This window comes from Balaenoptera borealis (assembly GCF_965194805.1).
Source record: "Balaenoptera borealis genome assembly, chromosome: 7".
Classification (NCBI taxonomy): domain Eukaryota; kingdom Metazoa; phylum Chordata; class Mammalia; order Artiodactyla; family Balaenopteridae; genus Balaenoptera; species Balaenoptera borealis.
In genome coordinates this window covers 65,667,648-65,692,122 of record NC_138864.1, presented here as the reverse complement: position 1 = coordinate 65,692,122, position 24,475 = coordinate 65,667,648, and the positions used below count along the sequence as shown (strand labels likewise).

Genomic DNA, 24,475 nt, shown 5'->3' with positions numbered 1-24,475 from the left:
ATTATATGCCCCAAAGATTTTGTAGTTGATATTATGTTATCTGAAGACTGTTTTACTTTATTTTATTTATTTTTTTATAGAGCAGGTTCTTATTAGTTACCTATTTTATACATATTAGTGTATATATGTCAATCCCAATCTCCCAGTTCATTCCACCACAACCAACCCTCCCTCTGCTTTCCCCCCTTGGTGTCCACACATTTGTTCTCTAAGTCTGTGTCTCTATTTCTGTTTTGTAAATAAGATCATCTATAACATTTTTCTAGATTCCACATATATGTGTTAATATACGATATTTGTTTTTCTCTTTCTGACTTACTTCACTCTGTATGACAGTCTCTAGGTCCATCCACCTCACTACAAATAACTAAATTTTGTTCCTTTTTATGGCTGAGTAATATTCCATTATATATATGTACCACAACTTCTTTATCCATTCGTTTGTCAATGGGCATTTAGGTTGCTTCCATGACCTAGCTATTGTAAATAGTGCTGCAATGAACACTGGGGTGCATGTGTCTTTTTGAATTATGGCTTTCCCTGGATATATGCCCAGTAGTGGGAATGGCTGGGTCATATGGTAATTCTATTTTTAGTTTTATAAGGAACCTCCATACTGTTCTCCTTAGTGGCTGTATCAATTTACATTCCCATCAACAGTGCAAGAGGGTTCCCTTTTCTCCACACCCTCTCCAGCATTTGGTTTTTGTAGATTTTCTGATGATGCCCATTCTAACCAGTGTGAGGTGATACCTCATTGTAGTTTTGATTTGCATTTCTCTAATAATTAGTGATGTTGAGCAGCTTTTCATGTGCTTCTTGGCCATCTGTATGTCTTCTTTGGAGAAATGTCTATTTAGGTCTTCTGCCCATTTTTGGATTGGGTTGTTTGTTTTTTTAATATTGAGCTGCATGAGCTGTTTATATATTTTGGAGATTAATCCTTTGTCCATTGATTCATTGACAAATATTTTCTCCTGTTCTGAGGGTTGTCTTTTTGTCTTGTTTATAGTTTCCTTTGCTGTGCAAAAGCTTTTAAGTTTTATTAGGTCCCCTTTGTTTATTTTTTATTTTCTTTCCATTACTCTAGGAGGTGGGTCAAAAAAGATCTTGTTGTGATTTATGTCAAAGAGTGTTCGTCCTATGTATTCTTCTAAGAGTTTTAGAGTGTCTGGTCTTACATTTAGGTCTTTAATCCATTTTGAGTTTATTTTTGTGTATGGTGTTAGGGAGTGTTCTAATTTCATTCTTTTACATGTAGCTGTCCAGTTTTCCCAGCACCACTTATTGAAGAGACTGTCTCATCTCCATTGTATATCCTTGCCTCCTTTGTCATAGATAAGTTGACCATAGGTGAGAGGGTTTATCTCTGGGCTTTCTATATTGTTCCATTGATCTGTGTTTCTGTTTTTGTGCCAGTACCATATTGTCTTGATTACTATAGCTTTGGAGTATAGTCTGAAGTCAGGGAGTCTGATTCCTCCATCTACTTTTTTTCCCCCTCAAGATTGCTTTTGCTATTTGGGGTATTTTGTCTCTCCATACAAATTTTAAGATTTTTTGTTCTAGTTCTATAAAAAATGCCACTGGTAATTTGATAGGGATTGCACTGAATCTGTAGATTGCATTGGGTAGTATACTCATTTTCACAATGTTGATTCTTCCAGTCTAAGAACATGGTATATCTCTCCATCTGTTTGTGTCATCTTTCATTTCTTTCATCAGTGTCTTATAGTTTTCTGAGTACAAGTCTTTTACCTCCTTAGGTAGGTTATTCCTAGGTATTTTATTCCTTTTGTTGCAATGGTGAATGAGATTGTTTCCTTAATTTCTCTTTCTGACCTTTTGTTGTTAGTGTATAGGAATGCAAGAGATTTCTGTGCATTAAGTTTGTATCCTGCAACTTTACCAAATTCATTGATTAGCTCTAGTAGTCTTCTGGTGGCATTTTTAGGATTCTCTATGTATAGTATCATGTCATCTGCAAAGAGTGACAGTTTTTCTTCTTTTCCAATTTGGATTCCTTTTATTTCTTTTTCTTCTCTGATTGCCACGGCTAGGACTTCCAAAATTATGTTGAATAATAGTGGCGAGAGTGGACATCCTTGTCTTGTTACTGATCTTAGAGGAAATGCTATCAGTTTTTCACCTCTGAGAATGATGTTTGCTGTGGGTTTGTCGTATATGGCCTTTATTATGTTGAGGTAGGTTCCCTCTATACCCACTTTCTGGAGAGTTTTTATCATAAATGGGTGTTGAATTTTGTCAAAAGCTTTTTCTGCATCTATTGAGATGATCATATGGTTTTTCTTCTTCAGTTTGTTAATATGGTATATCACATTGATTGATTTGCCTATATTGAAGAATCCTTGCATCACTGGGATAAATCCCACGTGACCATGGTGTATGATCCCTTTAATGTGTTGTTGGATTCTGTTTTCTAGTATTTTGTTGGGACTTTTGCATCTATATTTACCAGTGACATTGGTCTGTAATTTTCTTTTTTTGTAGTACCTTTGTCTGGTTTTGGTATCAGGGTGATGGTGGCCTCATAGAATGAGTATGGGAGTGTTCCTTCCTCTGCAATTTTTTGGAAGAGTTTGAGAAGGATGGGTGTTAGCTCTTCTCTAAATGTTTCATAGAATTCACCTGTGAAGCCATTTGGTCCTGGACTTTTATTTGTTGGAAGATTTTTAATCACAGTTTCAATTTCATTACTTGCGATTCATCTGTTCATATTTTCTATTTCTTCCTGGTTCAGTCTTAGAAGGTTATACCTTTCTAAGGATTTGTCCATTTCTTCCAGGTTGTCCGTTTTATTGGCATAGAGTTTTTTGTAGTAGTCTCTTATGATGCTTTGTATTTTTCATTTCTAATTTTATTGATTTGAGTCCTCTCCCTCTTTTTCTTGATGAATCTGGCTAAAGGTTTAACAATATTCTTTATCTTCTCAAAGAACCAGCTTTTAGTTTTATTGATCTTTGCTATTGTTTTCTTTGTTTCCATTTCATTTATTTCTGCTCTGATCTTTATGATTTCTTTCCTTCTACTAACTTCGGGTTTTGTTTGTTCCTTTTTCTCCAGTTCCTTTAGGTATCAATTTTGTGTATCTTCTCAAAGAACCAGCTTTTAGTTTTATTGATCTTTGCTATTGTTTTCTTTGTTTCTATTTCATTTATTTCTGCTCTGATCTTTATGATTTCTTTCCTTCTGCTAACTTTGGGTTTTGTTTGTTCTTCTTTCTCTAGTTCCTTTAGGTGTAAGGTTAGTTTGTTTATTTGAGATTTTTCTTGTTTCTTGAGGTAGGATTATATTGCTGTAAACTTCTCTCTTAGAACTGCTTTTGCTGCATCCCATACGTTTTGGATCGTCGTGTTTTCATTGTTATTTGTCTCTAAATAGTTTTTGATTTCCTCTTTGATTTCTTCAGTGATCGCTTGGTTACTTGGTAATGTATTGTTTAGCCTCCATGTGTTGGTGTTTTTTACGTTTTTTTCCGTGTAATTGATTTCTAATCTTATAGCATTGTGGTCAGAAAAGATGCTTGATATGATTTCAATTTTCTTAAATTTACCAAGGCTTGATTTGTGACCCAAGGTGTGATCTATCCTGGAGAATGTTCCGTGCGCACTTGACAAGAAAGTGTGGGCTGCTGCTTTTGGATGGAATGTCCTATGGATATCAATTAAATCTATCTGGTCTATTGTGTCATTTAAAGCTTGTGTTTCTTTATTAATTTTCTCTCTGGATGATCTGTCCATTGGTATAAGTGAGGTGTTAACGTCCCCCACTGTTACTGTGTTACTCTTGATTTCCTCTTTTATAGCTGTTAGCAATTGCCTTATGTATTGAGGTGCTCCTATGTTGAGTGTATATATATTTATAATTGTTATGTCTTCTTCTTGGATTGATCCCTTGATCATTATGTAGTGTCCTTCCTTGTCTCTTGTAACATTCTTTATTTTAAAGTCTATTTTATCTGGTATGAGTATTGCACTCCCGCTTTCTTTTGATTTCCATTTGCATGGAATATCTTTTTCCATCCCCTCACTTTCAATCAGTATGTGTCCCTAGGTCTGAAGTGGGCCTCTTGTTGACAGCATATATATGGGTCTTGTTTTTGTATCCATTCAGTGAGCCTGTGTCTTTTGGTTGGAGCATTTAATCCATTCACATTTAAGGTAATTATCAATATGTACATTCCTATTACCATTTTCTTAATTGTTTTGGGTTTGTTTTTGTAGGTCCTTTTCTTCTCTTGTGTTTCCCACTTAGAGAAGTTCCTTTGGCATTTGTTGCAAAGCTGGTTTTGTGGTGCTAAATTCTCTTAGCTTCTGCTTGTCTGTGAAGTTTTTGATTTCTCTGTCGAATCTGAATGAGATCCTTGCTGGGTAGAGTAATCTTGGTTGTAGGTGCTTCCCTTTCATCACTTTAAATATATCATGCCACTCCCTCTGGCTTATAGAGTTTCTGCTGAGAAATCAGCTGTTAACCTTATGGGAGTTCCCTTGTATGGTATTTGTCATTTTTCCCTTGCTGCTTTCAATAATTTTTCTTTGTCTTTAATTTTTGCCAATTTGATTACTATGTGTCTTGGCGTGTTTCTCCTTGGGTTTATCCTGTATGGGACTTGCTGCACTTCCTGGACTTGGGTGCCTATTTCCTTTACCATGTTAGGGAAGTTTTCAACTATAATCTCTTCAAATATTTTCTCGGCTCCTTTCTCTCTCTCTTCTCCTTCTGGGACCCCTATAATGTGAATGTTCGTGCATTTAATGTTGTCCCAGAGCTCTCTTCGGCTGTCTTCATTTCTTTTCATTCTTTTTTCTTTATTCTGTTCCATGACAGTGAATTCCACCATTCTGTCTTCCAGGTCACTTATCCATTCTTCTGCCTCAGTTATTCTGCTATTGATTCCTTCTAGTGTATTTTTCATTTCAGTTATTGTATTGTTCATCTCTGATTGTTTGTTCTTTAATTCTTTTAGGTCTTTGTTAAACATTTCTTGCATCTTTTCGAACTTTGCCTCCATTCTTTTTCCAAGGTCCTGGATCATCTTCACTATCATTATTCTGAATTCTTTTTCTGGAAGGCTGCCTATCTCCACTTCATTTAGTTGTTTTTCTGGGGTTTTATCTTGTTCCTTCATCTGGTACACAGTCCTCTGCCTTTTCATCTTGTCTATCTTTCTGTGAATGTGGTTTTTGTTCCATAGGCTGCAGGATTGTTGTTCTTCTTGCTTCTGCTGTCTGCCCTCTGGTGGATGAGGGTATCTAAGAGGCTTGTACAAGCTTCCCAATGGGAAGGACTGGTGGTGGGTAGATCTGGGTGTTGCACTGGTGGGCAGAGCTCAGTAAAACTTTAATCCACTTGTCTGCTGATGGGTGGGGCTGAGCTCACTCCTTGTTGGTTGTTTGGCCTCAGGTGACCCAGCAGTGGAGCCTGCAGGCTCTTTGGTGGGGCTAATGGTGACTCCAGGAGGGCTCATGTCAAGGAGTACTTCCCAGAACTTCTGCTGCCAGTGTTCTTGTCCTTGCAGTGAGCCACAGCCACACCCTGCCTCTGCAGGAGACCCTCCAACACTAGCAGGTAGGTCTGGTTCGGTCTCTTATGGGGTCACTGCTCCTTCCCCCTGGGTCCTGATGCACACACTACTTTGTGTGTGCTCTCCAAGAGTACAGTCTCTGCTTCCCCAAGTCCTGTTGAAGTCCTGCAATCAAATACCACTCACCTTCAAAGTCTGATTCTCTGGGAATTCCTCCTCCCATGCTGACCTCCAGGTTGGGAAGCCTGATGTGGGGTTCAGAACCTTCAGTCCAGTGGGTGGACTTCTGTGGTATAATAGTTCTCCAGTTTGTGAGTCATCCACCCAGCAGTTATGGGATTTGATTTTATTGTGATTGCGCCCCTCTCCTACTGTCTCATTGCGGCTTCTCCTTTGTCTTTGGATGTGTGGTATCTTTTTTGGTGAGTTCCAGTGTCTTCCTGTCAATGACTGTTCAGCAGTTAATTGTGATTTCGGTGCTCTCGCAAGAGAGAGTGAGCGCACGTCCTTCTACTCTGCCATCTTGAACCCTACCTATGTTATCTGAAGACTACAGATAGGTGACTGTCAACTAAGTGACAGCTGCTAAGATTTTTTTGATGGCATTATTTAATCTGAGGAATGTTGGTGGGTAAAAATAAAATAAATGACAGCTGTTCAGGGTACCATTTTGGCGTTGTTACCTTCCCAGCAGTTTTAACAAGGAGAAGGATGATTTTCAACTAATCAGAAAAATGATTTACCTACTAAAACATGCTTCTTCTCTTGCTGTTTTGCTTCCTGTTGGACAGCTTACATTCTACAACTGGCAATCACTTTGGATGTGTGAAATACTATGGTATATGAAGTATATTTTTCATCCTTGTGGATTTGGGGTGGTTTTGTCACTACCATCACCATTGCTATTATTTTAGTGGTATTATCTTGGAAAATACTTTGTTTAAGGTGAAGTTACATAAACAACAAAGAAAATAACTCCTATAAAAATCCTATAGAATTCCTATTAGCTCACCTCTACTCACCCTGTAACATCTTGGTAATGTCAGCCTTATTTAAGTAAAACTTTCCAGTAAGTTCAGTTTCTCGAGTATATGTATCCTTTATTTAGTAAAATGGTTCATTAACAATACAGAGAAAAGTAGAATAATAGGCATTGCTGTCATTCCTCAGCATCTAGTCCTGATTTTATGTGGAGTTTAAACTGCCTGATGTCCTCACTTTAATAATTGCTGAGGCTGACTTTTATGGGTCTATCATGAAGAACACTTCAAGCTTTCATGGCAATGTCACTTAAAAGACAGAAAATTCGATGCCGATATGCCTAAGTAACTGCTAATAATTAATTAAAATGAGTTTCAATTAGTGAGTTCTTTAACATCTCACCCCTTTCCTAAAAATGTTAATAAGGTAATCAGTAGGCATTATTTTGAGCATTGTAGTATTAATACATATACAAGTAATGATCTTAGTCTATGTTTAGTTAAAAAAAATAATCAAAAGCATCTACTTCATGCAGAGGAGATGCTATACTTCTATCACCCTAATGGTGTGAAAATGTAATGATGTTTTCCTACAAAGGAAAACCTCTTTTCTTTGATGTTTGAGCTTGGTTTCCATTACCACAGCCTCAGTAAGCTGAGAAGAAAACACACATTACCCACACTATCAAAGATGCTATGACTGAGCTGCTGACAAGCATATACTTAATTGTAGGATTTTAAATGATGTCTCTGCTTTTGATTTTCATGGTGACAACTTTTTACTAAAACAGTATAAGCAGTACTACATAAAATCAGCAGATGCAATGTCCTACTACTTCATAGAGGTATCCACAAAAAAACAGTAGAAATCATAAAGATGCTCAGTCTAAATGATGAATCACTGTATTCTGTCATTTTTGTGAGTTTACCTTACTCTGAAACACTCAACTTGACATAAACATCTTAAACCTGTTTGCATAAGTATAAAACTCCCATTATTCCTAGAAACACAAATTAAATATAGTCTAAATGATTACAGACTAAATGTATAAGATATTTTAGTAGATGTTATATTTTTCCAATCCAATTCAACTGGGATATTCCAAATTAAAAGGTATTCTGTAAAAATCACTTCTGTTAAACATGGAGAGAGAGAGAGAGAGATGGAGAGGGAGAAAGGGGAGGGGGAGATACCATGGCATGAAAACAAGAGTAACTCATCTTGCAAGGTTATGGTTAATCCTTGTGAGGATTAAGTTAGATAACACATTGCAAAGTATGTACTTCCAAAAAATATTGTATTATTTATCAGCTTTATAGATAAGAACAAAATATAAAAAGTGAAGATCTTGAGGTTTATAATATCTTATGGAAATGGGTGGGGGGGTGGGAGAAATAAAAGAAGAAAGACAGAGTAAGAGAAAGAGAGAGAGAATGAGGGAGAGAGATGAAGAGCTAATCGTGGAAGAAGAGGACAAGAAGGCTGGGTTGAGGCGGTGGTAAACCCACTTCAGTGGAAGCCATTTGAGCTCCTTTGACCAAGAATGTCTGCATCCCAGGGAGGTCTTAGTGTTTGTGACAGTGATGCCTATCAGACCTTTCAGACAGTGAACAAAATAGAATTCTTTGTCAAAGAAATTGAATAAGCCATCACAGGACCTCAGGTAGATTGATATATTCAGTGTACCAGTGCATATTAGAATTCTGGGTATCCTAAATGAATTCTGGCTCTTGAAGCCCTCATTGTATGAATTCTGATTGAGGTGGTGGACAGGAATAGAGAAATTTCATCCGCTCTGCCAGGCTTACATTGTATATTGGACCCTCAGAGGATGGAGATATTGGCCTGATTCCGGGAGTTTGAGCTGTCCTGCTGAGAACTCAGTGGATAAGAATAGCCAAAATTTCTGGACTGCTCTTCTCTCGTGAAGACATAAGCCTCTCAGAATCATTTAAATTCCAGAAAGCTCATCAAAATAAAGCCAATCCATTAACTGAAGTAGCTGTTCTCCAACTCAGACATGCCAGTTACATCATGGCCCAAATCTATTCCTGTTAGTACTTACTAAGATACTGAATATGTTGCTAACATATATGGCTATAAGAATAAAGTTCTGGTACGCGTCAGAGAGGTATACTTAAAGCAGCATACAGAATTAAATGACCCATCATCTTTTACACCGATATCATCCCAGGCCCCTAAAGTAACCAACAGTTCACAATGGCTAGCCCTACGGATTTACTAGAAATGTCAGCTCTTTCTTTATGGGTATCAGTGATGACCAGTTAACCTGCAACTTTTTCCCAAGTAATAAACATCAAGCAAAGAGTAAAAATACGGGCTTATGGCTATCTAGACTTATGGCAAAGCAGTAGGAGAATTTTACCACGTGTTGTCTTCATCACCTAGCCTACTCTAGGAGCCAGTTGCAGTACTCACACAACTTTTCCCCAAAATATGTTACTCTTATGCTGCAAAACACATACTAGTCCATGCTTCTTCCATTATCTTCCCTTATTTCTAGAGAAAAAAAAAAATCCTAGTTCATGAGGTTGACACTGTATATAGCATGTCATTTGATCAGATCCAAATTCAAGCAGTACAAAAGACTCCAAGTGAGAAATCTCAAATAAGAGAAAATCGACAGACTCTCTTACGAGTTCCAATATATTGAGAGAAGATTTATACATTTGAAGAAGAATTTATGTTTGAATAAGTGATAACTATAGAGCAAAACAAGCATATGAAAAAACAGCAATTATTAACGTCAAGAAAACAGAAGGTTGGGTCAAAAAGAAAAGTAAGAGTTTACTAAATGGCTCAGCTATAAATAGATATAAAAGCTATAAGTGACTTGGACATTTAATGTAAGTCCAGAGAATTGATCTGAACAAAACTAACATATAACTACATTGGAAAAGTGCATGTATATGATGAGGTCAGTGGTGGTGCTGTGAAAGTCAGCTGAATCTACATCTTCTAAGTTATTTGTTATTTAGCAAAATGACAGTAAACATTAAAATATTTTAAAAGTTGAAACTAGTTACTTATAGAGAGCAGGAAATGGTGGGCGAGAGCAGGGAGAGATTATTGTCATTCACAGCAAGCTTAATTTGACTTTAAAATTATTTTCACATAGAATTTTTATAAAACTTTTTTTAAATTTCAAAAAGCAAACTATTTGGGTCCACTTCAGCCCCCATCCACTCAAACTCAAAATTCAGACACCTGCTCTAACAACAGTCCTTGTAAACTCAAAATATATAGATGCTTTATTTAGCAGATGACAACCCTTGATTCTGTCCCTATGTCTTAAGGGTAAATCAAAACAAAATTTTGAAAGACAGTATTCTAGCATGATTTATGATCTTTGTAATATTTTCTTTTAAGACTTCACAACTGGAAATAAATTTACATGTGCCAAAACATTTAGTATGTTTAGTTTTCTTCTTTCTGTCATAATAGTTATTGAAAAATATGAAAACTGAATCTCAAAACTTCTATTTTCTATTATTCTTGACACCCATTATATTTTTATTCACATCCTCAGCTTCCCAGCTCTTCAATGTAAATCATATGGGAACAGTAGAAGTTATTCAGAGCTGCTGAGTAAGCCAGATTTGAAATATTAACTCACTTTCTAACTCCAATCACATTAATTGCCTTACATTCAGTATTTAATGTATGTTGCTGTTGCATTTATGCCTTGTCCTTTTGCTGTCATTCATTCACTCACTCATGTAGTTATTGAAGCCCATGAACTGTGATAACCACTAGAGAATTTCCATGTATTAACTCCTCAAATAGATTTTTGTTCCTATTAGACAAAGACCATGTGTTATATTTGCTTAGAACTCCTTCCTATAGTGCTCAACCTATAAGAAATACATAAAACCTCATTAATAAATAAACTTTGTCTTCTGCCATTTGGGTTTAGACAAAATTAATATATAATATATAATAAAATAAATTTAAAAATAATATATGTTAAATATAAAAGGGACTGCTTCATCTAACTTTATTTTTTTAAGTAGGCAGCTCTACTAGTCAGGTTTAGAGTTAGTGACCATTTCAAACATACCATGTGGATCAAAACAATTTACTACACTTAAGCAACTTCTAGTATTTTGGAAGGCTATGACAAGTCACAAGTAAAATATTCTTCCTGTCACCATTTATTAAATTATGCCAGTGTTGATAGATTGCCATTGTTACCATTTAAAACATTAACCAACATTCAAACTGTCCTTAAAGGACCATCTATACACACCACCCAAACCACATACAAAGTTAAACAAACATGAGTAACAAAGCTAAGCTGCATATAAACAGAATTTGAAATATGATATAAGATATTAATTTAATGTTGCAAAGAAAGCAAGTTTGAGAGGCTACATAACAGGAACTTCTATAGGCATTGTTTACCTTGAAAGAGGAGAATTCAGAAATGAAAATGTTCTCATGGCTGATACGTGTTCCCAACAATTTTTCTTTTCCCATATTCAGATGTATAAAACACATAGCTTATGAGGTAATATATTGGTGCCAAATTATTAAGCTCTCTATATATTTTTTCCAAACATGTGTGGTTTACCAAATTTTGGTCAAAATTTGGGACCACTAAGGACCCAAAATAACTGTAAACCAAGAAGGACCCCACTGACTTCTTAAATGCCATGGTCCAAAAGGACCCTGAAAGAGCTACATTGAGGCAAGGGTCAGATCTCAGAACTGAATAAGGACAAATATCTACTTAAAATTTCAGAGAAGTCAATAACCTGGTTATCAAATTTTGTAAATTAATTTCTATTTACTTTATGTGGGTGGTTGCCTTTCATCTTCACTGACAATGAAACCTGACATTTCATTCCTAGAAAAAAAAAATACTTATGAAGCATAATGTGGTCACAACTACTTCATAAGCAATTACTACGAACAATATTCTGAGCCAGACACTGTGGGAAGCACAAATATCTATAAAACACTGATCTCCTAACAGCTCACAATATACAGGAGACTACATATACGAGACAAATTTCTGGAAGGCAAACAAGAAGCATAATAGAAAATCATAGAAACCCTTAGACAGTCTGCCCAGGAGCTTCAACCAACAACGAAACTTGGAATTCATGAACTGAAATTTTCTGGGACTTATGTCTAAGGTAATTTATATATTCAAATACTTTTTTCTTGTAGCGCAGCTGTCTTTTGACTAGATAAACCAGAAAACTTGCAAAAAAGAATGTGACAAACTAAAATTAGTTGAAAAGAAGGACTATCTTATTTTTACATCTTATTTTTCCTCACATATTATAGGATAGATATAACTTTGATGTGTTTTGTGAAATAATACCTTGAAATACCATGCTATTTTACTTAACTTTGTTTACCAAAAAAGGGTGAAAATAATAATTGATAAAATAAAGATATTTCACTTCAATTCAAAAGCCCTAAAATTTGTTATTCTAATAAATCACTGCATCAAGATGAACATACAACAGAGCTTACAGCTCTGAGAGCTTATTTTGGAAAATAGGTTGGTCTGGTATTATGATATTCAAACATTTGAAAGATTTTTGTTTCCCCTGAATAACATATTATTTGGCACTATTTTCATTCTTTTTATGTGAAATTTGACCCAAATTTGCTTTCTTATTTGTATAAAATTCTTTTGATATCTCACTTGAAAGAAGGAAGATAATGATGTAGCAAAGTAGCATCCCTTTTCTACACTAAACAAGTTAGAGACTAGCATCTTTTGATTATGCTTTATGATGTGCAAATCCTTATTATACAAAGGTTTTAGTTAAATTACAGAGTGCCAAAGCCATGACAGAGAAATTAAAAATAATTATTTAGTTTGCAAGCTGACTCAAATAAGAAAATATTCAATACTATTCTTTAAATAAATAGTATAAAATGCTCTGAAAAAAAAGAAAATAGCTAATTGGCCAGGATTTTACAATAATGCCTCTAAAGGCAACAAAGAGGAGATAATGATCTTCACACACAGTGCTCTAGGGATGCTTAAAATTTAAACTATTGAGAATGCCATTTCTCCCTCACCTTGGATAGTGTTCCTAAAATAAAACATTTTCTTTTCATTTGCTAAGATATGATACTTGTTATGTGCCCTGTAAATTGGTTTCATTAAAATCCATTTGCCTTAAAGGTGATTCAGTATCAGAAAATCTATTAATATACTACACCACATTAATAAGCTAAAAGAGAGTAAAATATGTCCATTTCAATAGGTGTCAAATAGAAGCACTTGAAAAACTTCAACATTCACATAAGAAGAATGTCCACTTTTGCCATTATAATTTAATATTTCCCCAGAAGTATCAGTCAATGAAAGGAAAAGAAAAGGAAAAGGTGAAATTCCCATGACTTGCAGATGAAATTTTATATACCTAGAAAATCTCAAGAAATCAATACAAAACTATAATAAATAATAAGAAAAATCAGTAACATGTCTGATTATAAAATTAATGCTCAAAAATCAACAATTTTCCTATGTATAATCTATGACCCACTAGAAAAGATACTGGAAAAAAATATCCTGTTTACAATAGCAAAAAAAGATAAAATAGCTAGAATTTTTTTAATGTGAAGAACTTATAAGAAAATATTTTAACTTTACTGAAATATAAAATAATTTTATTCACGGATAGTAATAGTCAAAATTGAAAAGATTCAATATACACTAATAGGATTATTCTGGAAACTTTATAAAATAAGACTAAAGTTCATCTACAAATATAATGTGACAGTATCCAGAAAAATCATGAATAAGATGAATGAGGGGTGACTTACTATGTATTAAAATATATTGTGAAGCAACAATAATTAAACTACTTTGGTACTAGGGAAATATTAGACAAATAAATTAAACAGAATAGATACCCAAAATAATATGAAAATATACTTGACATTAAAGGTGGTTTTTCACTTAGCAGGAGGAAAGGAATTTATTCAATAAATGAACTTGACACAACTGTTTAGCAATTTGGAAAATATAAATGTAGATTTCCCCTTTATTCCATTCACCAAAATAACATCCAAGTTCATCAAAGAATGGTTAAAAAGTAAAAATATTAAATGAAAAATATAATTGTAATTTTGGTGTAGAGTAGACATTTGTAAATAGGAAACAAAATCAAGAAGCCGTTCAGAAATAGATTGATAAACTTGGATAAATTCAACATTTGAGTATGGTAACAAAATATCATAAAGTCAAATGACAAATTAGGGAATATTTTTTATGCATGACAAAAAATATTATTCTTAATTTAAAAATTCATAAAAATGAATAAGGAATAAGTAATCCAACTTTTAAAAATAAAATAAAATAAACAAAATAGGAAAAAAAGAAGAAAAGGCAATTCCCAGCTAGAGGTGGGGAGCAGGTCATAAAAAATAAGCTTGCTCTTACTTCCAATTTTAAAAAGCAGATGAAAACTATAATGACATGCTGTTTTTCATCTATCCTATTAGCTAATTCAAAAGTTACCTTATACCCTGTAGTATCCGGTGTGAGGAAAATGAATAAATTGGTAAAATACTTTTGTAAAGAAATTTGACAGTGTCTCTCAAAACTGGAAATACATATACTTTTGACCCAACAATTCTGTGGCTAGAAAGTTACCTTATGAAAATTTTAACACAAGTATCCCAAGATATGTAAAAGGGTATTTATCACTGTAAAGTTAAATAAAATAACTAAAAAGTAACTATAAATTCTTTAAATGCCCCTGATGAAAGACAGATTATATAAATGAGACTATATTTATTGGAAATCAATGTCAGTATTTGAAAGAATTAGATACTCACTAATATAGACTTACACCCAAATATTTTTAGTGAAAAATAGAAAGTGCAGAACTATGGCAATATTAGTATATACTTTTGTAAATAAAAAAGACACATATATATGCACAAATTTTAATTTTCTGGAAAGTTCACAAGAAACTGTTCACAGTAGTTTCCTCTGAGGAAAGCTTCTGAGAGTGGAGAGATGTCTTTAAACTTCTATTTACATCTCTCTGTGCTGTTTAAACTTTCTAACCACGTGTATATCCATTTTTTTAGTTGTAAACATAAACTGATTTTATGGAAATATGGTCCACTTTTGTTTTATTTTCCCTATTAAAAATAATAAATGATTTTTAAGTCATTTGCTTTCTGTTATACAAATTGATGGTAACAAGTATTGGTAAGGATGTAAAGTGCACCCTGATACACTGCTGGAGGGAGTATAAATGGATTCAAACTTTTGTAGTCTGGCAACAGGTATCACCTAGAAATCCTACTTCTAAAAATTTATCCTAGAATTACTCAAAGATATAAATACTAGAAAACTAGGCCCCAGAGAAAGCAATGACTAGCAGTGTTCATAATAGTCAAAAAGTGAAATATCCTAAAGGACTATTAATACTGTTGGCTTCATAAATTACGAAAAATCAAAATAATGAATTTAAAAGATAATACATATTTATGATTATTAATATGAAAAAATCTATGTGCATTCCACACTGGCTTGCAAACACTCCCGAAGAAGACTATATATATGTATATAGTCTTCTCTCTCTATATATGTACATATATATATATGTAACCCAAACAAATTCAAACTTTATAGTCCTTTCTGTAAGATATATAGAAAAAAATGATAGGAAATGAAAAAGGAAATAAAAGAACAAAATCTACACAAAAATTTTAATGTAAAAAGAGTTTGTATATTAACATGCATAGTATAATCCCATATGATTAAAATTATTTACAAATTTGTATAGAGGAACGATGTTCACAGAAAAATTAACAGTCGTTATCTATGGAAAGTGGGAAATTTTTTATTCTCTTTTTATGTCTGTGTATTTTTCCTGAATTTTCTATACCCCTAAATGATATATTCAAATCACAAAAAAAATTATTAGTAGTAAGTTTTTAATCATATGCCTTACTATATCAATAATGAAAAAACATTTCATCATAAACTTTAACATAAAACTATTAAATTTTTCATAGAAGAAATTACGTTAAAATGTTTCTAAAATATATTAAAATGAAAAGACTAGGATTAGAAGCCTATAATCCCCACCAAAAAACCCCCAAAAATCCCAAATTTGGAATGGTATTTATTCTACCTGAGGCCTTTACATAATTATAATTTCTTGTGGGCTCAAATTTCCCTAAGACACAATGCCTGTTTTCAAAGTGCATATAAAATCTAGATGGAGAGCAAAAGACAAATACAAGGGTAATTATTTCACAGGATAAGACAGAGTACCTATGCCACTGGAACAATGGAAACAGCAAACTTATTAGTTTTAGGGAGTACCATGTACTGGTGGGTGATGGGCCAGAGAGAAAAGCAGGAAGTAATCATGGAGGATGAAGCATTTCAAAGCCCTTGAATAATTTTCAATCTTCTCTCCCACTTTGAAGCTTTACTAAGCTTTGGGGATAATTGACGTGGTGATGTTCTTTTATTGTCTAGAAAAATGTACAGGGCCATTATCCTAATCAATGGAAACTAAGACACATGCAGATTTCCTAGGCAGAAAGTTACTTGCAGATGTCTCATCTCCTAACTCAACTCATCACATTATAACCCCAGTATAAACTTCTAAAATAAACAAAGAAAAAATTCAATAAATACATCTAGTCTTACTGCCTAGTTTTTATAACTCATCAAAAAAAGTTGACAAAATATGAACAAGTTTCTCTATATTTTCACCACTCATAGGTTAAAAAATATCCTAGCCAATTTTTATTGCTACACAGTAGAAATTTTCCAGAAATTATTCTTCTCAGCTCTGCCAATCCCACATCATCTGGGATCTTTCTTAAAAATTTTCTGTTCATCTATCTCTAAGACCTTCTATCATTATTTCAATCTGAGAAAGGAAATACAAAAGAAATATATAAATGAGGAAAAGATTTACTTACCTTACTTTATTGTCAGCTGCAATTTTACATTTTCTCTATCTAACTCTAACTTGAATTTCTATTCTTTCTGAGAATTTTCAGATTATGAGAAAAGAAAGAAAAGTCAATAAATAAGGGGCATTTTAAACAGCTGCTATATTCATATTTTAATGCTTTATTTTAAAATGATATTTCTAAACAAAAAATATACCTATCTTAAACCATCCACTAAAGGAATTAGAAAAATACACTACAGATTCTTGAAAGAGAGGGAAAAAAACATAATTCTAGGATCTAATTCTTTTGTTCCTTTTCCATTTGACCTGTGTAAGTAATAGCCAGTTAGGGAGAAACACTTAAAACCAGGGAATGAAAATTCTTCCCCTAAGTCAGTACTAGTGACAAAAGGCAGGGGATCTCTTGTCTGCAGTTTCCTTTGGTAAAAAGGTCAAATTAGCTTTTTGTCTTCATAATTGGGAATGAAAAAAATCATGCATCTGTCTATAGCATCAACATTTACCTTCAACATTCTTTGATGTTTGCTCACTTAATTATGCTTTGTGTTACATTTCCCTTCACTTTCTCGGCCTAGGCTTCCCATGGGCAAGAGGATTATCCCAGTATTTACACAAATCAGTAGTGCTAAATCTTGCCCAAACAAAGATTTAGGGGGGTTTAATAGTTATTTCTTAAGACTCTGGCTCTTTGGAAGCTCTTCAATTCTAGAAAACTGAGTTGTAAACAACAACATTTAAGATGGTATTAATAAACATGTATTTTACTGATTATTAATGTGACCATGATGGAGCATCTATTTCTCAGAAAAAGGTTAATCTCATTGGAAAAGCAGCCTAAAAATGGCTCCCAACTTTATATTCCTAAGTAAATTGGACAGAAATCACGTGTATTAGACAGCAAAGGCTTGCAGTCAAGTTTAAGGGCAAAGGACATGGTAATGATTTACTCAAACAACCGAAAGTACTGTCTTCATTATTAGCATACAGTTAGAACAATTAAGACCACACTGTAAATTCTATCTAAAAATAGGTTGAAGAAAAAATTCACTCCTAAACTCACTTGGTGTATTACTTCTCAAAAGATTTTCATTGCTAAACTAAACACAGGTGTTAAATCAGAACCTGCCATTTTGGATTTTACTCTTTAACTTCCCATCCCACCATCTCTGCTGGATTTGTCCAAAGTCATTGCTCCCTGTCTGGCCTGAGCAGAGCCCGATTTCTCTTCCCCCATAATGTGCTCACTAATCAGTCTACTTTGGCTGTCTTCCTTACATATTTCCAAACCAATCATAATTGTTATAAATATTTCTAATACTTCCTTTCTTTCTTGTCCCATCATTTTATAATCAACCCTGAGAAGATTCCCCAAATATAGCTTCACCTATCCTCAAGGCCCCAAACGCATTCTTGCACACTGGTCATTTTGCATACCATAACAATAGTTCAATTCATCAAAAAATTAAATTTAAGAAACCATTTTTGAGTTGCCTAAAATATTATACATATTACAAGGTGAGAAACAAAAATGAATAAGACAGAGTGCTTGCCCTCAAAATGATTAGTGTTTATACATAAAAGAAAATCAAAAGAATAATTTAAAAACAAAATTTGAAGTATAGTAATTTGTGTTATTTACAAGAGGGGCCAAAGAGAATGTGGCAATAAATTCTGATGGGGACAGAAAGACAATGCTAGGGATGATGAGTCGAGAAAAGAAGATTGGACCCTGCCCTAAACTGTGTTGTATATGCAAGGGGGGCTATCAGATGCAAGTTGCCAGATTCTACCTGTTTTTAAAAGATCGTTCTGAAGGAGACATGAGAAATGAGGAAGAGACTGAAAGAAAGACTAGAGTCAAATGCTAGTTAAGTAACAGAAAAAGTAGAGCTGTCATGGAGTTTATAGACTTGCAGTTTTGATGTGATACCATCAGGGTGGGTCGAGTATAGGCAGAATGAGTTGTCATTCTATACAGACTTTTTAAAAGGAATACCCATGATGGCTCTCCTTGGCTGTAAAGCTTTTTTTGGAATTGGCTAAAGCTCCACCAATTAGACATTTATTTGTATTAACAAGTTTAAATGTAAAAAAATTAATTAACAATAGAAAGTTTTAAAGATAACCACTCCTGGTAAGATTAGGGGGCTATCAGTAATTCATGACAGCATAAACTAGCTCAAACAGATCACCTCCCCATTAATATACCAGGGAAAATTGTTTGGGAACATTCTGAGGGGGAAGAAATTATAAAACAACAAAGGTAGAGGAAAAACATACTCTGTCAAGAACAGGCCTGGATGGCACACTAAAGTAGAATTTGGGGGCTACAAAAGAGTAGCCTGAGGAACTTGCGGACTAGGGTGGTGAGGGTAGGGCCATTCTTAGCAGGGTGCAAACCTGGTGCAACCACACATGTCCTCCATCAATGTTCAGTGTAAACTGATTTTCTTTTCATGAACAAGAACATCAAGAGCTGTCGTGAAGGGAAAAAGTAAAAAAAAAATTGCAGCCTCAGAAGAATATCTGTGATAAAGTGGAGAGAGCTCTACATGTTTGAAGAAGAAATGCTGACATCTTTTGTACAAATAGATTGCAGACTAATCTTTTTTGTTGTTGCTTTTTAAGCAATAGATGGCAGAATCATCTTTCCTCTACACTGGACAACATCCTGAAGTCTCTATTGAGCATAAATAGTGATGGGTCCAGGAGAATGGTCACAATTCCCAATTCCCAAGACTGACTCAGAATAAAGTTATCAACAGTAACTTCACAATATTTCTAAAGTCCAGCTCTGAGTGTCACTGATTTAGGATTTTTAGTTTCAAGAATTCAGAGACCTACACATATAATCAAAGCAAAAAAAAAAAAAAAAAAAGCTACTGTGGTTCTCCAAAGAATCTCCTAAAATATTTTTTTAAAAAAACACAAACCTTTTAAGCTGCAATCAGTAACAATTTCCATACAATTAGCAATCTCATTGGCACTATAGAATCATTATCATGAGTTCAGGGCATCAGTAGGAGTTATCAAAATCTCTAAACTATTTACATTTATGTAATTTCTCTGCCTATTTTCTCCTTTTATTTAAATTCTTGCAGAGGGCTAAAGACTTATGAAGGAAGCTTTTGGATAAAAATCACAAACTGTATATTATGGGGGGGGGACTAAAATATGTCCTATGGAATGTTTACTTCCCCTTCTAAATAATGACTTTACGTAAAACCTGGTTCTTTGCAATTGGAACTGTGGTATTACCTAACTGGAAGTTTAAACATTGCAAAAGTAATTATACAAAAAGTTTCTGGCTTAAACATTCCAGGACTACACTGAAAAAGTAAAAAGCTGTGTCACATGTTAAACAGTAGGCCATATCCTTGTTGTCCAGAATATAGCATAAAAGTCAATGGGTCCTTGTAGCTTATTTATTTCTTCCAATTTGGATTCCTTTTATTTATTTTTGTTGTCTGATTGCTGTGGCTAGGACTTCCAATAGTATATTGAATAGAAGTGGCTATTTCAATTAAAAAGAAAAAAAAGTCAGTGGGTCATTAGGACAAAAGCTAGTTTCCTGACTTCTGTTTCTGCTCCTCCCAATCTACCCAAATAGATCCATTCTTCTAAGTCACTATCAGTATCTTCTCCTCCATGAAGCTTTCCCTAACTTCTCTAGCCTCTCCCAAATTTGTCCATGTTAAATTTTTTCATTAATCTTTTGAAATTAGTCTTACTCAACTTAATTTTAAATGTGTTTACGGTTTGTCTCCTTAACTACAGTATAAGCTTCTTTAGCACAATGCCAAGCAAGTACTAGATATTTGGCAAATATCTCTTTGTTTGATTTGTTATCTATCTCTGATAAATTCTTTCTTGCCAACCCTGGTGTAAACCAGATCAGTTGGGCAATTTAGCTAGATTGATGGTTTTTAAACTGTGCTTCAAAGAACCTCTCAGAAACCGAAAGGGAGAAAAGATGGCCCAGAGAACAGAGCCCCAGGCCACCATCGTAGGAACCCCTCACTGCCTTTGGGGAGATAGATGTGGTATAAAAGGTAATGAAAGTGAGCTAAACGAATTAGCAAAGAATGAATAGAATTTTGTGAATGATTAATTGGAAAGAGTTACAGTCATCTTTAATTGCCTTTAAATTTGAAGATTTCACTGAAGTAGAATATTAATGAGTACTTGTTGACTGATGATACATTTTTCCTCTCTCCAGTCTTAGAGCCCCTGATTGTTATCCTACTACCAACACATCACAGATTTTTTATGAAATTCATTGTCTTGCCTAATGAAGGAAATTAAAATCTGGCTTCAATATCATTTAGTAATTAAATCTCAGCCTGCTTAAATTAAAATAAACAAATCAGACAGTGCAATCTATAGAATTCCTAAGTTCTAAACTAATATTTGTAATTATCTAAAATTACTGTTCCTTTAGGTCTAACAGTGACCACCTACTTTCTTACGCGTTTTCTTGATATAAGATGTTCTACTGCTAGGCAGCTTCCTACCCTAGGTAATATCACTTGTTGAAGCAGGGAACATATCTGCTATGCTCACCACAGAGGTTAGCACAGTGTTCAGCAAAGAGTAAACATTCAAAAAATATGGATTTGTTGAATGGATGAAAATTTTAATAAATTAACATCAGAAAATCATTTTCACTAATGTTAATAGCTTCCAATATAGATCAGCCATATTTATATTGCCTCTTTTTAAGAACATTCTTGTAATTTTCTCCATCATATCTCAGACACCCAATCCTTCTCGAAGGAAGGCAGAATAATATGCTGGAAAACAGCATGGACTCCACAGTCACACAGCACTGAGTGTGCACATGGACTCTATAACACTGGAACTTAAGCAAATCCTCAAATGTCTCCAATTCATAGACACAATCTCCTTACTGGCCTTTCAGGGTCACTGTGTGTATTAAATAGATAATATATATATATGAAAGTTCATGTCCTAGAGCTTGGCAGTTGGTAGGCATCAACAAGTGTTCCATTTTCTTCCCTCTCTGCAGCATACTTTTCTGTATGTCCAGCTTTATTTGGATCTGGTACGTACAGAATGGTTGCTTTAGAATCCCAGTCCAGAGGGCTCTGCTTCTGGAGTCCACCTCTCCTCCACACCAGCCAATAGCCAAGCATTGGGCCCTTGCCACCATCCTGAACCAGCATTAGATATCCTTCATTACGCCAGCAAAGGAATTTAAAACTCTTAGATTACAAAACTCAGAGAATTCTAATCTGTTTCTTTCATTTATTCAAAACTCCTGAAGGGAAAGCCAAATTTGGCAGTACAAAGTTTTAAGTTCTTTGTATTTAATCAAAGAATGCACTTCTAGAGGTCATAGAAATTTTGATCTAATTAACACTCACTACTCTCTCTAAAACAGACTTTTAAAGTTACTGGCTGAAATTTCCTTTCTTGAGTAGTATCACCTTTAGAAATCGGAGTAATTTGAAATCTTAGTACCCATTACTATTTCACTGAACATTTCCTCAAAATCTTAGGTAACTCAATTTCAACATAAAGTATTAATTAGCAAGTTATACCTTCTTAATGCCATAAGTGACTTTTATTCAGAGGTTGTTGAGGTAATTATGTGATGTAACCAAATTAAATTTCAACCTTAGATACAGGCAATTATTTTAAATCAGGTCCTTTAATAGTGGCTAAATAGGCACTTGTATTACTTACATTGTAGCTTATTTCCCCACAGAGAGTTAACAACTGTTGTTCCTCTGTGTGGCCATCATGCTTAAGAGTTTTCTGTAAAAGCCAAGTCAAATGTATGTTCATCCTGTAACAGAAAGTATGGGAATAACTGCCTGCTCTCACAACATAACATTTAATTTCTGTTTTAAAAAAATAGCTCCCATTTGTCCCAGTGAGATGCTCCATACAACTGTCTTTTTCCTTGGCTTTGCTCACCTCCCTTCCCTTTGCATCAGTTGCTTTTATTCTCCAATCCGTATTCTATTACTGACTACACACTTAGTTCTCAATCTCATTCACTTTACCATTGAGAGTATTCTAGAATGATTTTCTCTAGTCCTCTCATTGATATTTCTTTCTCAATTACTTTAATTTCCTAAAAAGAGAGCAAAGGAATAATTTTCACCAAACTGGAACTACCTCATGAGTACACTAGTTTATAGAATCCCATGTCAGATGTTTCACAGAAAGGTATTAAACCACTAAAAATGCTATAATAATATTCATTGATTCATTTATTCAAAAAATATGTAACATTATTAACATTTCAATGAAAAGATTTCCAGATTCTCCTTCACTTTATCTAGCCCAGAAAATAACGAAAGCCTTTCTGCTTTTCAATAAAACTAGGATGACCCCACATTCCACTCTCATTTAGCTACATGTATAATTATTTTTAGAAACCATGACTCTGAATATAACTGGATAAGCAGAGTGCAAAACAAAGTCTTATTGCTCAATGTGTCTCAGTTCTTTAAGCATGTGAAGTAGGCAGCAGTTTCCAGTGTTACTACACGCAGTTGGATTTCATTCTACTTCTTCACTCTACAAACTTTCATTGAATATATACTATATTCTAAACACTGTATAAGATTTGAAGAGTGCACTGTTGAAGAACTGGAGTCGCTCCTGCTCATGTAAGCTGAAAGTCTTGTAGTCTTACAAACTGTGATAGTGAAATGGAGGAAAAACACAGGATAATTTGAGAGAGTAGGACCAGGGGTCCTGGTTTAAATTGGAGTGGCAGAGAAGACATCCATGATGAGGTAGGACTTGTGGGGATCAAACAAGATAGCTGACACAAATGAACAATCCCAAAATAGTGGATAACTATGATTAAATAGCATCAAGCAACCATTTTCTGTAGTTGGGAAGGTATGAAAAAGTAGGGAGTTCATATGGTGGGCAGGATGAGAGAGCATGTGTGATAGTGCTAACACAAAATTTCGAGAGGCTCAAAATGGGCCTCCCAACATTACACAACTGTAGGCTACACGCAGGGGTTTAAAATGCCTTTCCCCCCACCACACATGGTGAATATCACTCCATAAAAATACCAAGGTCTTTGCTTTCCTACCACTTTTTAGGCATGCTTTACTTTGAGAACAAGTTCCAAAATCAGGAGGCCCTAAATCCAACTGGAACTTTCACCATGGTAAATTATAGTATCATTGACACGTTTGTCCAACATTCATGAGGAAAGGATTAAAAGCTAAATGGAGCCACTGAGAGGGAGGTTAAAACGTCCCTCCCCCACTCCCACCACATTATTAACAGTCTCAAGTCCTCCTTTTCTGGATAGTGTCTCAGATTATTATAAGATGCAGGACAAATTGGAAGAACATTGGAGAAGGTGCACACTGGGAAATTTTAACTAACATAATTTCAGAATAAGGTTGCTCATGGGAAGGAAGGTCAGTGGACAGAATGAACGCCGTCTGTTCTTAAGTTTCTTCCTACAGACTCATATTTGTCACCTTTTCATTGCACTGGAACCTCAGCACACTAAATTCATGAGTAAAGGATGACTAAAGGGCTTGTTAGACAACTGCTAACAAGCCCTCCACGTCATTTTGATTTGTAGCCAAATTTAAGAAACACTATTATTATAGAGAAAGCTAGCCAAGTTTATACAACCTTGGACTAACAAGGTAAAGCATGTCTTTCAAAGCACAGAAAATTTGTTTCATTTTTATTCAATGTCTATTAAATAATTTGGTTTAAAATTGTTAAGAAAATTTGAACTTCAAATATTAAATTCTGAAAATGATATATTGCTAAATATATTATAGGGATTCAATTTCAACTTATTATTTCATCTAGATATTTACTCTTGTGTTAGAATGGTTTCCACAAACAGACTGTAAATTTTTTTAAGATAAGTAGCTGCATTCTTTTCAATGCCCGACAATAGTGCCTCCAATAACATATGCACATAAAATACTTGTTAAATAAATACATGTTAAGCCAAATTTAATTACAAAACCAGTTGCTG

The 24,475-nt window shown here is 34.3% G+C and overlaps 1 protein-coding gene across 2 annotated transcripts in view; it reads right to left on the bottom strand.

Moving 5' to 3' along the window:
• Window positions 1-24,475, bottom strand: part of LOC309631767 (uncharacterized protein) — a 334,396-nt gene that overhangs the window by 238,601 nt on the left and 71,320 nt on the right. For both annotated transcript variants that reach the window (XM_082398697.1, XM_082398696.1), the window contains exon 3: window positions 22,183-22,285. In XM_082398697.1, the coding sequence (XP_082254823.1) occupies window positions 22,183-22,285 (103 nt within the window). The remainder of the gene's footprint in view (window positions 1-22,182; window positions 22,286-24,475) is intronic.